Source organism: Canis lupus, chromosome 5, assembly GCF_048164855.1.
Source record: "Canis lupus baileyi chromosome 5, mCanLup2.hap1, whole genome shotgun sequence".
Taxonomy (NCBI): domain Eukaryota; kingdom Metazoa; phylum Chordata; class Mammalia; order Carnivora; family Canidae; genus Canis; species Canis lupus.
In genome coordinates this window covers 47,971,862-47,985,980 of record NC_132842.1, presented here as the reverse complement: position 1 = coordinate 47,985,980, position 14,119 = coordinate 47,971,862, and the positions used below count along the sequence as shown (strand labels likewise).

General features: G+C 37.2%; 1 protein-coding gene across 2 annotated transcripts in view; it reads left to right on the top strand.

Annotated features, from left to right (window-relative positions):
- Positions 1-14,119, top strand: part of DEPDC1B (DEP domain containing 1B) — an 82,226-nt gene that overhangs the window by 56,542 nt on the left and 11,565 nt on the right. For both annotated transcript variants that reach the window (XM_072826578.1, XM_072826577.1), the window contains 2 exons: positions 8,010-8,176; positions 10,135-10,311. In XM_072826578.1, coding sequence (XP_072682679.1) covers positions 8,010-8,176; positions 10,135-10,311 — 344 coding nt within the window. The remainder of the gene's footprint in view (positions 1-8,009; positions 8,177-10,134; positions 10,312-14,119) is intronic.

Sequence of the window (14,119 nt, the reverse complement as noted above, 5' to 3'; positions counted from 1 at the left end):
CTTTCTGTGGTTTCTTTTTTGATTTTAATAAAAAGGTAAAAAACGTTTATATTTTTTTTGGTCAAATTAATTTACTTGTGTGTTTTTAAGAAATCTTTGTCACAAAGAGATTCTTTAATTCTAAGATTTTTAATTTTTCCTCTTTTCATGTTTAGGTCTCTAATTTCTCTTGATTCATTTATTTTAAAACTGACTTTGTTAAAATATAATTAACATACATAACATAAAATTAATATGCACCCACTTTTTTTGGAAAGATAGAAAGCATATGAACGAGCTGGGAGGGTAGGGACTTGGGGGAGGGACAGAGGGACAGAGGGAGAATGAGAGAGAGAATCAAGCAGGTTCCACATTCAGCACAGAGCCCAACACAGAACTTTATCTCATGACCTTGAGATCATGACCTGAGCTGAAACCAAGAGTCAGATGCTTAACCAACTGAAGCAGCCCTGATATGTATCCATTTTAAGTACAGTTGGGTGAATTTTAATGAATGTATACTAGTGTAATTAACATTACGATCAAGTGAACAGACCATTTCTGTTACTCCTGAAGATTTTCTCTCTCTCTCTCTCTCTTTTTTTTCTCTCTCTTTTTAACTACTGAAGGTTCTCTTGTACTTAGTCAATACCCAGCCTCATCACTGGCACCAGACAACCGGAAATGGAAACGTTCTATCCTATAAATTAGGTTTGCTTTTTAAGAGTTTCATACAAGTGGAATTATACAGTATGTAGTTTCTATCTGGCTTCTTTAGCTCAATATAATACTTTTGAGATTTCATTCATGTTGCGGGTACCAGTAGTTACATTGTTTTGCTGAGTAGTCTATTGCATGGATAAACCATTGTACTATATTACCCATTCACTTGTTGAGGAACATGTGGATTGTGTCAAGTCTTGGGCTACTATGAATAAAGCTGTATGAGCGTATTTCTTAAGTTCTTTTGTGTAAATAGCTAGGAGTGTAATTGCTGAGACATGAGATAAATGTATGTTGACTCTCATTATGAAACTGACAAACTATTTTCCAAAATGGTTGTGTCATTTTACATTTCCATCAGTGATGCATGAGAGTTTCAGTAGCTCTACAACCTTGTTAACATTTGACACTGTTAATCTTCTGTTTTAGCTCACCTAGTGATTGTGTGGGGGTGTATCTTTGTGGTTTTTAGCTGTATTTTTCTGATGACTAGTGATGTTGAGCATGTTTTCAGTTGATTAATGGCTATTATGTATCTTTTTTTGTGAAGGGTCTTTTGAAATATTCTGTTTTTTTATTGGCTTGTTTATTCTCTTACTACTGAGTTGTAGGAGTTATTTGGATATTCTGTTAGATTATGTATTGTAAATATTTTCTCCCAGATTGTGGTTTTCTTTTTCCTTTTCTTAGCAGTGTCTGAGAAAGCAGAAGCTTTTTGTTTTGATGAAGTCCATTTTATCATTTTCTTTTATGGTTCATGCCTTTGTCTTAAGAAATCTTTGCTTATGTTTAAATATTATATTGCTTCACATACAATGCTATCACCTTACCATAATACCCTTTTCTTTTCTCTTGCCCTTTGTGATATTGCTGTCATACATTTTTTAAAAAAGATTTTATTCACTTATTAGAATGAGAGCATGAGTGGGGTGAGGGGCAGAGGGAGAAACATACTCCTCACTGGGCAGGAACTCAACGTGGAGCTCCCTTCTGGGACCCGGTTCATGACCTGAGCCGAAGGCAGACACCCAACCAAGCCACCCAGGTGCCCTGCGTATATTGTTGTCCAACATATTTTTTATAGCGTCTGTTATAAGTCTTACTGTATGTTATTTTTCCTTTAGACAGGTAATTTTCTTTTAAAGAAATTAAGGAATAAAAAGTTTTATTTATTCACATATTCATCTTTCTGGTAATCTTCATTTCTTTATGCAGATCCAGGTTTCCATCTGGTATCATTTTCCTTCTGCTTTGACATTTTTTGTCACATAGGTCTCTTGGCAGCAGATTCTCTCAGCTTTTTTTTTTTGGGGGGGGGTGTTCTAAAAAGTCTTTGTTCAGACCTAATTCTGAAAAGTATTTTCATTGGATATAACAGAATTCTAAGTTCACAGTTTCCTTCTTTCAGCACTTTGAAGATGTCTTCTGATGAAGAGTCTATGGTCATTACTTATTTTTGTGTTTATTGCCCTTTGATTCACTGAGTTTCTTTACTCTGTTGATTTTATAGATTTCACCAATTTGGAAATTTTTAGCCATTATTTCTTCAAATATATTTTCTGTGACTCCTTCCATTTTTCTAATGACACATATTTTAGGTCACTTCATATTTCCCACACGTTGCTATAGCTCTCTTCATTTCTTTCCCCTACTTTTTCATCTTCTTTGCTTCTGTTTTGGCTAGTTTATTTTACTGTGCATTTATGCTTTATTTCTTTTTTTTTTTAAAGTGTTAATCTGCTCTGGTTTTCATCTAGTGAGTGTTTCTTTTGAGGATTAACATTATTCATCTCTAGAAGTTCCATTTGGTTCTCTTTAATATCTTCCATTTCTCTCCATACTGTATTTATATATGTTTTAAAATATGAGAACATAGAATATCTTTTGTAACATACTTTTCTCTAAATCCTTCATCTTTGTCATTTCTGGGGCTATTTTTATGATTTTCTGCTGATTTTTTTCTCCTGATATGGATCATATTATTCTGCTTCTTGGCGTGTCTATTAATTTTGATTGAACAAAATTTTTTTATTGTTGAGTGTCTGAATGTTGTTGTTTTTCTTTGAAGAGGGTGAGCTTTGTTCTGTTAGGCAGTTAATTGAATTTCTACTTGATTCATTTGTGTCTTATTTTTAAAGCTAATTTTAAGTCCTGACTAGATTAACCTTTACTGAAGGGAAGTTTGGTCCCACTATGGAAGCATAACCCTGCTGGGCTTTCTACAGAATGCCTTCTGTGTTCAGCAGGATTCTCTACTATGTGAGCTCTGGGAACTGTTAACCTCAAAGCTCACTGGTTGTTTTTTGTATGACCTCATAGAGTTTCGCCTTAATCATATATGTGCGTTTTGGTATTCATCAGAGTCTCAGGGGATATCTGTACAGATTTATGGAATCCTTTTTCTGTTTAGCTCCGTGCAGTTGGGATTCTGCTTTACAATTAGTCCAGCTGACCCAGCCTCCAAGAACTCTAGTCTGTCTCTTCCCTGTCCTTGAGGTCTCCATCTCTGATCCGTGTTTTGGAATGTACCACTAAACTTAACATGGGGAAATTGTAGAGCTTGTTTCTTTTGTTTCCTTTTCTCAGGGATTATGGTCCTATCTTATTGCCCCATGTGTAGAAATAGTTATTCTATAAAATTCATCCAGTTTTCTAGTTGTTTGTGGAGGGAGGGTTAGTCTAGTCCTTGCTATTCCATCTTTGTTGGAGTCAGAATTTCCTCTATTTTTAATAAAGTAAGAAACTGTCATTTAATTTTTTCTTGACATACAGTTATCAGATTATCCCAAATACCACATTTGGACAGATCATTCTTTCCTCACTGATTTGTGATGACATTTCTGTGATATATTAGGTTCTGATGCATACTTAGGTGCCTTTCTAGACTTTCACCTTTATCCTGTTGGTCTTTTATGTATTTTTACGGTAGCATCGAACTGTTTAATTACTACAGCTTTGTAAGAAATCTTGCATTTATGTCAGGTGAGTCCCTATTTTTAATTCCTGCCATTTATGGACATCGGATAACACTTTTATCTTTTTCCCAGTGAACTTTTTATCTATTTGAATTATTTGATTGACGTAAGAAATGAAAGCAGGTTAGCCGTTGTAGTTCATTCTTGAAATCTTGTGTTCAGCTACACAGTTGCTCTATCAGTGATATCTATTTCAGATGAAATGCTCTTAAAATATAAGTTTTGCCTAAGGTATGCCTTTCACCTAGGTTTTAAGATAGTAACATTGTATATTAATAAGCAATTTCTCACAAAGGCTTCTATAATCTTTAGGTAAATAAGGGACCAAATATCAAATGGCTGTCAAATGTTGTGATGGTTCTCTCATTGATGGCAACAGAGGCATCCACATTTTCTCTGCTAAAAAGTCAAGAAATATCTAATAAGAGTTGTTATAGGACCCTCTAACATTATCAGACATTGTTCTTTGTACCTAATAATAATGTGGACATGAGATTTTTTTTTTCCAGTGACCCAAAGAGTCATAATTGTGAGAGTCTTTCTGAATTATGTATGCAACTTGTATATGTGGATGATGATGTTCACATATATTTTTTTCCATCCTCTGTAATGGAAACTTATATTTTAGTAAGTATACAGTACAGTTATGCAACCATTGAGGCAGTTAGGCTTGAGGAGGGTGTTCTTAGAGGATTTGTTACTTAGTAATACACCTATGTTGGGGCATTGTGGGATTTTACTTATTCTCATTATAGAGACCCAGAGCCAAATTTGTGTCTGTGTACTACTGCACAATACATTTCTTAACTGGCTTTTAAAGAAAATCTGCAAGAGTTGCCTCTGATTCTACCATATTTTACACCTTGGTATTAGTTTTTAATGCTTGAATTCAGTAGTAGTAATGGTAGTAGCAGCAGTCATCATCAGTGCTCTTAAAACTTTTACTTCACCTAGTCTTCCCCTTACAGCCCATGTGCCCCCATCACAGTGCAATGATTTGGTTTTACAAGTGTCCATAGATAGCAATTTGCTGCTGGGTTAATGGGGATTCATGGAGGTTAAATGACTTGTCCAAGCATATACAATCAGTGGGAACTGGGACTTTAGCCAGATATTCTAGCTCCATTCCTAGCAAGGGATGGGTTATTGTCATTCCTTCATTCATAAATTCATTCATTCATTCATACATTCACCAAAGAAAATACTTATAAAACTCCTATGATCTACCAAGAGGTCTTCTAGCTTTGGAGGTATATCAATAAACAAAACTGACAAGAATCCCTGCCCAACTGGAGCTTATATTTCAGGAAGGCAGAGGGGAAACCATGATAGATCACAAAAAAAGTAAATTCCATAGTATATTAGTAGGTGATGAAGTATAATTAGAAAAAATAGAGCAGGTGGGGGAATTAGGAGTACTAATTTTTATACATTTTGGGAGGCAAAAACAAATTTTTCTATTTTTATCTGATAAATTATATCAAAATGACAGATTTTGTTCTAAACCTTTCAATGTATGTTGCTTGGAACAATGTTCTACTTCTTGCCTCCCTCCCTACTATCCCAAGAAACAGTGCTGTAAAGGATGGCTAAATTGAAAGATCAACCTACAAAATACACTTAATTCATTATCTATTTTAGCTGTAGTTCAAATCTAATGGTATCAGGAGTGCCTGGGTGACTCAGTGGTTGAACATCTGCCTTTGGGTCAGGGTCCTAGGATTGAGTCCGCATCAGGCTCCTGGCAGGGAACCTGCTTCTGCCTCTGCCTATGTCTCTGCCTCTGTCTTTCATGAATAAATAGATAAAATCTTAAAAAACAAAACAAAACAAAACAAAAACCTAATGGTATTGTAGGCCTACCCAGTCGCTACAGTGGATTTTTTTTTTTTTCTTGCTTTGGTAAAATATATTCCAGGCTTGGAGTGGGTGGGGAGTAGTTGCCAGGAGGTGTCAGGATCCTCATCTTTTCAAGTGACTTTTCCAGCTTGGATGTAAGCAACTCCCTCCTTTGATATTGTCCAGTATTGTGCAGCAAGGGCTTCCCTCATTCAAGTTATTGATGGTAGCTCCTTCACTGCCAGAGGCTAGGGCATTGTTTTGGGAGATGAGGGATTTTAGGGAGGAAGGGATCGGTAGCATGGCTTCTCTTCTTACAGGAGGTGGGAAATTGATAATGGGAATGAACTGCAGGGGGAATTTCAGCTGGCATCAGTGACAGAAGGGAGGAAAGGGGAGTCCTTGGTTTAACAGGTGGGCCAGTGAGTTACTGGGATGTTTGTAAGTCAGGGGTGGCCTTTCATCTCCTTGGGTATATGTAGGTTTGTGTAGGTAAATTCTGGAGATGGATTTACCTACGCCTTCTCACTTGATTTCCATAAAACCTGAAATAGTTCTTGGATTATAGGCAAAGCTTACTAAATATTTGTTGGATAAATGAATGAAAATATGGTCATCAACTTCTTTTCTCTCTACAGATTTGGTTATGTAGAACTGAAAGAAGGTCTAGTGATGATAAACAGCATTAATGTTTTCAGTGAACATTTCGGTTTTAACCTGGGTTGGGGTTTTTTGTGGTTGGTTTTTGTTTTTTTAGCTTGCATCTTTTTTTTTTTTAATTAGTTTCTTAGGTAGAAGTTAGTGATTCATCTGTTGCATACAACACCCAAGTGTTCATGACATCATGTGCCCTCCTTAATGCTCATCACCCCGTTATCCCATCCCCCCACTCACCTCCAGTCCAGCAACCCTCAGTTTGTTTTCTAGAGTTCAGCGTCTCTTAAGGTTGGCCTTCTTCTCAATTTTCATCTTATCTTATTTGTCCTTCCCTTCCACTGTGTTCATCTGTTTTGTTTCTTAAATTCCACATATGAGTGACATCATATGGTATTGGTCTTTCTCTGACTTATTTCGCTTAGCATAATACTCCATCTATGTCATTGCAATGACAAGATTTCATTCTTTTTGACGGCTAAGAAATATTCCATTGTATACATATATTCTACATCTTCTTTATCCATTCATCTCTTGATGGATGGGCTCTTTCCATGTTTTGGCTATTGTGGAAACATAAACATTGGAGTGCATGTGTCCCTTTGATTCACTATGTTTGTATCCTCTTGGATAAATACGCTAGTTGAACTGGGTGTATTAAGGGTCCCCTCCTGCCTCTTTTTCCCTCCCATGCACACCCACTTCTTCAGGATCAAATCCAACCTCCTTAGTCTGGCATTAGAGGCCTACCAAGGTCTCATTTCTGTTGAACTTTCTAGCTATACTTCTCTGCCAAGCCTTTGCCTTTACAGCCTGTGCTGCAGTCCTAAGGCATGACTTATTATTTCCCTAATGTGCCCCTTGCAGATGTCTCTTGCAACACCTCTCATATTTTGCCGTTTCCTTTTTTTTTTTAATGGATGTCTCCTCACAGCGCATAAGCTCTTTAAATTGGGGGACCTGGCATATTTTCATATTTCCAGGGCTTGGCACAGTTTCTGGCATATCGTAAATGGTCAGAAAATACTTAACTGAATGCCAAAGATGGTTTTACCTCCAAGATAGAGATTAGTGGGAACTTGAAGAGGTTGGATATGGAACAAATAAATTGATGAAAGCAGTTTCATATCATTAGACGGCTTAGATGGGTGTGTCCAGGGACAAATGTGGTTAAAGGGAGCAAAATATTAGAAAACTATAGTTTTTAGCACTGTTTTAGAATACTCTAATTCTGTTGGAATACTCTAGTTTGGGTGAGGAGAGATGAAATATAACATGATTGAATCAGTATACTTAGCTAGAAAAAAACAGCTTACAGAGAGGAAGGGTTATTTGACATATGTTGTTTGGAAAGAAGTGTAGCCATCTGGCGGTGGTCTGACTGTAGGCGTATCAGCCCCCTTATTCAGCCTATGAGAATCATGCCAGACAGTGACCCTGCTCATCCTGGGGACATAACAGGAGGAGGAGAATTAGGGCAGTCGTGGTGCATTCATGTCCTTGTTCATGCTGTCTTGGTCCTAGTCACTATGAGTGTTGAGGTTAGACTTAACCTGATCTTGGTTCAGTGGGAAAGAAGGCTGTGAAAATCTGGTTACATCTGTCAAGGGTGTGAGAGAGGCCAATGGCTGTGTTTGTTTTACATGTTTGTCATCCCTAGTTGATAGTTTATATTTTCTGTGCTGATTTAGTGGATCGATAATCAGTTGGCCCAGCATAGTTGAACAAGTAGATGTGTTATATAATTTTAATAATGTGTATTTTGAAAAATGTCAACATAATAGAGTCAGGGAGGCTATTGGTTTTAAAAGATTAAAAACATTCTTTTTCTCTAAATAGGTTTGTTACAGAAAGAGAAAATGGCTATTGAAGCATTTCAGATTTGCTGCCTCCTCCTGCCACCTGAAAACAGGAGAAAGTTACAGCTGTTGATGAGGATGATGGCAAGAATCTGCCTAAATAAGGAGATGCCATCCCTGTGTGATGGCTTTGGGACCCGAACACTGGTAGGTTGATCTCTAACACCTAACTTGACTTGAGTGTTTGGACTACAGTTCACCTGAGTATAGTTTTACTACCCTGGCAGTCAGAGGATGGTGCAAGGTGGGCTTGCTCCAAGAGCCGTGGCTTGGAAACGCACAGGCGGGATTATACTTTTGGTGTTGGGTCTTAACCTAGTGTAAAGTGAAGAGTAAGGAGGCATAGAGTCTGAGTGTAGAGCTACCTACGGCCTCCTGCCTGCTGTTACCATGGAGAAAAGTCAGGGTGGGCAGTCAGGATAAGTGTTCTCTCAAGAAAGTGACATATTCTCCTCCAGGACAGAAAGGGTTTGGAAGCATTTGTTACTATAACAAGTAGAAGAGGTGCTGCACCTATAATGAGGCAGAGAGGAAAGAAGGAACACAGAAAGTTGGACCAGACCACCTCTGAGGAGACAGAGAGTTTGTTCTTAGGGTATGACCTAAGGGTTCATGAGTGAGGATATTGTTTAAAATATTCTCAGTTTTGTTTAAAAACATAGGTTAGCTTTGAATTCTACTTTGTCATGTCAGCATGTCTTTTGAAATAGGGTTTATGTAGAATTTCTTCTATAGAATTTCTTCATTTTCCTCAGAATTGGAGGTCTTGGAGCAAAATCGAGACTTCATTGGGGTTTGCATCCTTTCCATATCCATATACCCCCAAGGGTCCTGTGGCCCAGGTTTAGAAGGATAGAGTAAGAGTAGAGGAGCATTTAGTGCCCAGTAGAGTGATTCTTGACCTTCTTTTTGGTTGAGAAGATGGTAATGGGGCTAATGGACCTTTTTAAAAACTTGAAGAATACTTTGCACCTATTCCGCAGAAGAATGCACGTGTAAAATTTTGGATCTAATTTCAAGACATTCAGATTCCCCTGAGTCCATAGTCTCCAGGTTAAAAATGTCTGTGTGTTTCTGTACATGTAAATGTGAGTGCAGATACAGTATCACTGGCAGTATGTTGATGACACAAAGTCTAATTAAACAGAATTAGATGATTTTTTGCTTATAGGTTTTGAAATAAGATTGTCAGCAATAGGGTAGCCTGGGTGGCTCAGCGGTTTAGCGCCACCTTCGGCCCACGGTGTGATCCTGGAGACCCAGGATCGAGTCCCACGTCAGGCTTCCTGCATGGAGCCTGCTTCTCCCTCTGCCTGTGCCTCTGCCTATCTCTCTCTCTCTCTCTCTCTCTCTCTCTGTGTGTGTGTCTCTCATGAATAAATAAATAAAATCTTAAAAAAAAAAAAAAGATTGTCAGCAATAAATTAGGAAAAGGAAAAAAAATCCATTCAAAGGATAGTATTACGAATGGAATAGTTAATATGAATCCTATAGAAGCATAGAACATACTATTTTTTCTATTTCTGCTTATTGTGAAGTGTCTCATCACTTAATGTATTATTATAAAGTCTCATTGTTTTGTTCAAATGTGATTGTCAGATGTACACCCAAAATCCTAGAGAAGATAACAGTTAACTAGGAAAAAGTATAACAGTTGAGGCACATAGATTGTGCTAGCAGATTATTAAAAAATCAATAATGAAATAAGGATATTAGTTAACTAAATGGCTTTAAAGTACTTTGAACTTAAAAGTACTACATGATTCAAGTAATGGTGGTGATAATAATTTTCAGAATTCGTTTATATATATTTAAAATGGTCTGTGAAGAGATGTGCTTTAAAAACTGCTCAGACAATCCTCTCTGCTGAGCCTCTGCGAGATGAGATGATGCACCTTCTGTTCACACTGGTAAATAAGAAGATCAGCCCATTGGGATGACCGGGTGTGGCCAGGCGCCAGAAAGGATGTGTGTACCCTGGGCCGTGGGCCATTTCTCATTTAACTAGTCATGTTTGGTTTTTGCAAATTAATTCAACACAGTTCAGCGTAGGAAAAAATCCTCATCTGTGTTTATTTAAAAAATACCTCCTCCTCTTTTTTCAGATGGTTCAGACATTTTCCCGTTGCATCTTGTGTTCCAAGGATGAAGTAGACTTGGATGAGTTATTAGCTGTTAGGTTGGTGACGTTTCTGATGGACAATTACCAAGAGATTCTGAAGGTCCCTTTGGCCCTGCAGACCTCCATAGAGGAGCGTGTAGCTCATCTACGAAGAGTCCAGGTAAAGGAAGGGATTTTAACAGACCTTTAAAATTGCCAGCAGAAAGTCAGGTAAACTTGCTAGGCTTTTTGGGATTTCTAGCTGTGTAGGATTAAGTGAATGGATATGTACAAAGTGCTTCCAACAGAACTTGGTACATGGTAAGCGCTATGTGTGTTTGGTAATTTCGGAAATTTATGAAATGCTTATTTGGTTTGGTTATGTCAATCAGTGCTGCATACTTCTAATTGCAAATTCCTTAAATGATAGCCTGTCTGGATTTTAGTTTCCAAAGGAGTTAAAATGGGCCTTACCTGCTCTATAAAACTGTTGTGAAGAGTAGAATACTATACTGTAAAATCCCTAGGTGACAGACATTAGGTGCTCTTTGAAAGGTAGCTATTATTGTTGTTATTGTTATAGTAAAATGATGCGAAAGAAATGTAATACAGTACTATCACGTGTGCTCCACAGTGGGGTGTGTATGTTGGCCTGAGAGAGCAGAAACTCTGATAGAGGCAGACAGAGGTCTGCTTGGCTCCTTCTGAATGAGTGGCCTTCTTTCTGCTTAAGCATTTTTCGAGGTTCCACAATAAAGGACCACTGAGCTGCTGCTCCTGAAGTATTATTGAAGTCAATAACTGTTCATGGTCATCACTGTGTAATTTAAAAATTAAAATAGGAGTGCCCGGGTGGCTCAGTCAGCCGAGTGTCTTGACAATACAACAAGAAATATTTCCTACATCACTAAATATTCTTGACTGACCCGAGGGTGGTTGAAAGCACAGACTCTGGAGCTAAGTGGTGTTTCTGTTCCTTGTGTACCCTTTATTGGTCCCGTGACCTTGGGCAGATTTTATAATGTGTCTCTGCTCTAGTCTCTACCCGACTTGTCTCTTTTCTCCTCTGTAACATGGGATAATGCTAGATAACACCTACCTCCTAGGATTGTTTTAGTTTGAATGGCTTAAGATGTGTGAAGTGCTTTGAATGATATTCATCACATAGTAGCCCCTCAGCTGGTAGCTGCTATTGTTAATATTATTATCATCATTAGTTTTATATTATTCCACAATATTGTTATTGGTAGCATAGTATTCCATAATATGGATGTATATCATAATTAATTTAAGTGATTTTCTTTGGTTAATATTGAAATTGTTTCCATTTCCCCTCTATTTGGCAACTAACATATTGGTAAATATTTTTATAGCTAGGTTTTTTTTCAGGGGAGATGATCCATGATTATTTTCTAAGAATATTTAGGGGTGGCACTGCATAGAGGCCATGCATGTGTTTTAAGTATTAATTGCGTTTTACCAAATTTCCCTTTAGAATGATTGTTCCAATCTATATTCCCATGAGTGGTCTGAGAAACCTTGGCTACTTTTCATTAACATATATATCTTTGCCATTTTGATGAGTAAAACATCTAACCTTACTGCTGTTTTAGTTAAACTCCATCCCCCTAATACTTTTATGACCCAAACTTAAAAAAACAAGAAGAAAAGAAATCCTTCACTGACTTTCTGCAAGGAGAAGTGATCGCAGTAGCCATGTTGCTCTGTATATATGCTTCCTAGGTTCATTGCTCCCACAACACAGGTGTACACTGAGGCAGCTTATAAGTGAGCCTTTTGCTCTAAGATGAAGATCAGAAGGCTGAACTCTCTGCTGATTTATTTAACTGCAGATTAGTGTGATTTTGTGGAGAGGCACTACCCTGGCACTAAGTAAAACCAGTAACCACTCATTTGTCCAATTACATTTTCTCTCATAGAAGTACTCAGGATTGCCAAACAGTTGTTTCAATACTCAGAGGTCTGTTGTCTCGAGTGGACTGCTCAGCCCTGCAGCATATCGGGTGCAGGGCAGTGCTTCTCGGAAAACGAGCACTGTGACTTGGATTGTTCTGGTGAAGTTTCAGGGCCGACCTTGTGATAGATAAATTGTAAAGTGGGCATTGTCTTTGACACCAACCTTCTATTAGCCCTGACTGCAACCCTCTTCTTCCCTTTTGTGCCTTTAATCACAGGTATCTAGTGTTTTTCTTCCTAGGCTTCTGGCTGCAGAAGAACAGTAAGTGTTATATTTTTGGAAGATGGAACTCTGGGACTCTGAAATTAAACTTTTTAATTTCTTTGTTATTGAAGTGTAATTGACATGAAGTATAATTGACATACAGTGTTAGGTTAGTTTCAAATGTACAGCAGGGCGTGACTCAGCAATTCTGTACAGTTACGTAGTAGTCCCTGCAGTGAAGGTAGTCACCATTCAGTGTTATTACATTATTGGCTGTATTCCCTATGACACATTTTTTATCTCTGTGACTTATTTATTTTGTAACTGGAAATTTGTACCTCTGAATCCCCTTCATCTGTTTGCCAATTTCTGCCCTCACCCTTGTACTCCCTCTTCTCTGGGCAACCACCAGTTTGTTCTCTGTATTTGAGAATCTGTTGTTTTTAGATTTGTTTGTTTGTTTGTTTTATATTCCAAACATAAGTGACCATCAAGTACCATAATATCATATGGTATTTGTCTTTCTCTGACTTATTTCACTTAGATTAAGTCTATCCATGTTACCACAAATGGCAAGATACTATTCTTTTTTATGGCTGAATAATATTCTATAGTATATATATATATGTATATATATATATATATATACATATATATATATACTACATCTTCTAAAAAATTAAAAAAAAAATTTAAATTACATTGTAGCTAACATACGGTGTTATATTAATTTTAAGGGTATATATATATATAATGATTCAGCACTCCCATACATCACCCAGGCTCCATCACAAGTGCATTCCTTAATCCCCATCACTTTTTTTACTCGTCCCCTCCCATCTCCCCTCTTAGAACAAACTGTCAGTTTGTTCTCTATAGCTAAGTGTTTGTTTCTTGCTTTGTTTCTCTTTTTATCCTTTGCTCATTTTCTTTTGCTTCTTAAATTCCAATATGAGTGAAATCATGCAGTATTTGTCTTTCGCTGACTGACTTATTTCATTTAGCATAATACTCTCTAGCTCCATCCATTACAGTGCAAATGGCAAGATTTCATTCCTTTTTTATGGCTGAACAATATTTCGTTGTGTATACAGGCCACATCTTCTTTGCCCATTCATTGGTGGATGTCTACTTAGATTGCTTCCATACCTTGCCTATTGTAAATCATGCTGCAGTAAATGTAGGGGTGCACATATATTTTCAAATTAGTGTTTTCATTTTCTGTGGGTAAATATCCAGAAGTGGAATTGGCTGGAACTTATGGTAGTTCTATTTTTAATTTGTTGAGGAACTTCCATGCTGTTTTCCACGGTGATTGTACCAATCTTTATTCCCGCCAACAGTGCATGAGGGTTCCCTTTTCCTCACATGCTTGCCAACATTTGTTATTTTTTTGTCTTTTCGTTCTAGCTGTTTTGACTGGTGTGAGATTGAATCTCATTGTAGTTTTATTTTGTGTTGAACACCTTTCCATGTGTTGGCTATCTGTAGGTCTTTGGAAAAATGTCTATTCAGATCATCTGCACATTTTAAAATCAGATTTTTTTTTTTTTTGGTGTTGGGTTGTATAAGTTCTTTATGTGTCTTGGATAGTAAACCATTATTGGGTATATAGTGTGCAGATATTTTCTGCCATTTACAAATTGCCTATTTGTTTTGTTGAGGGTTTCTTTTGCTATATAAATCTTTTTATTTTAGTGTAGTCCCAGGAGCTTATTTTTGCCTTTGTTTCTCTTGCATGAGGAGAAATATCCATAAATTTGTTGCTTATTTATTTATTTATTTATTGCATTTTTAATTTAGATTC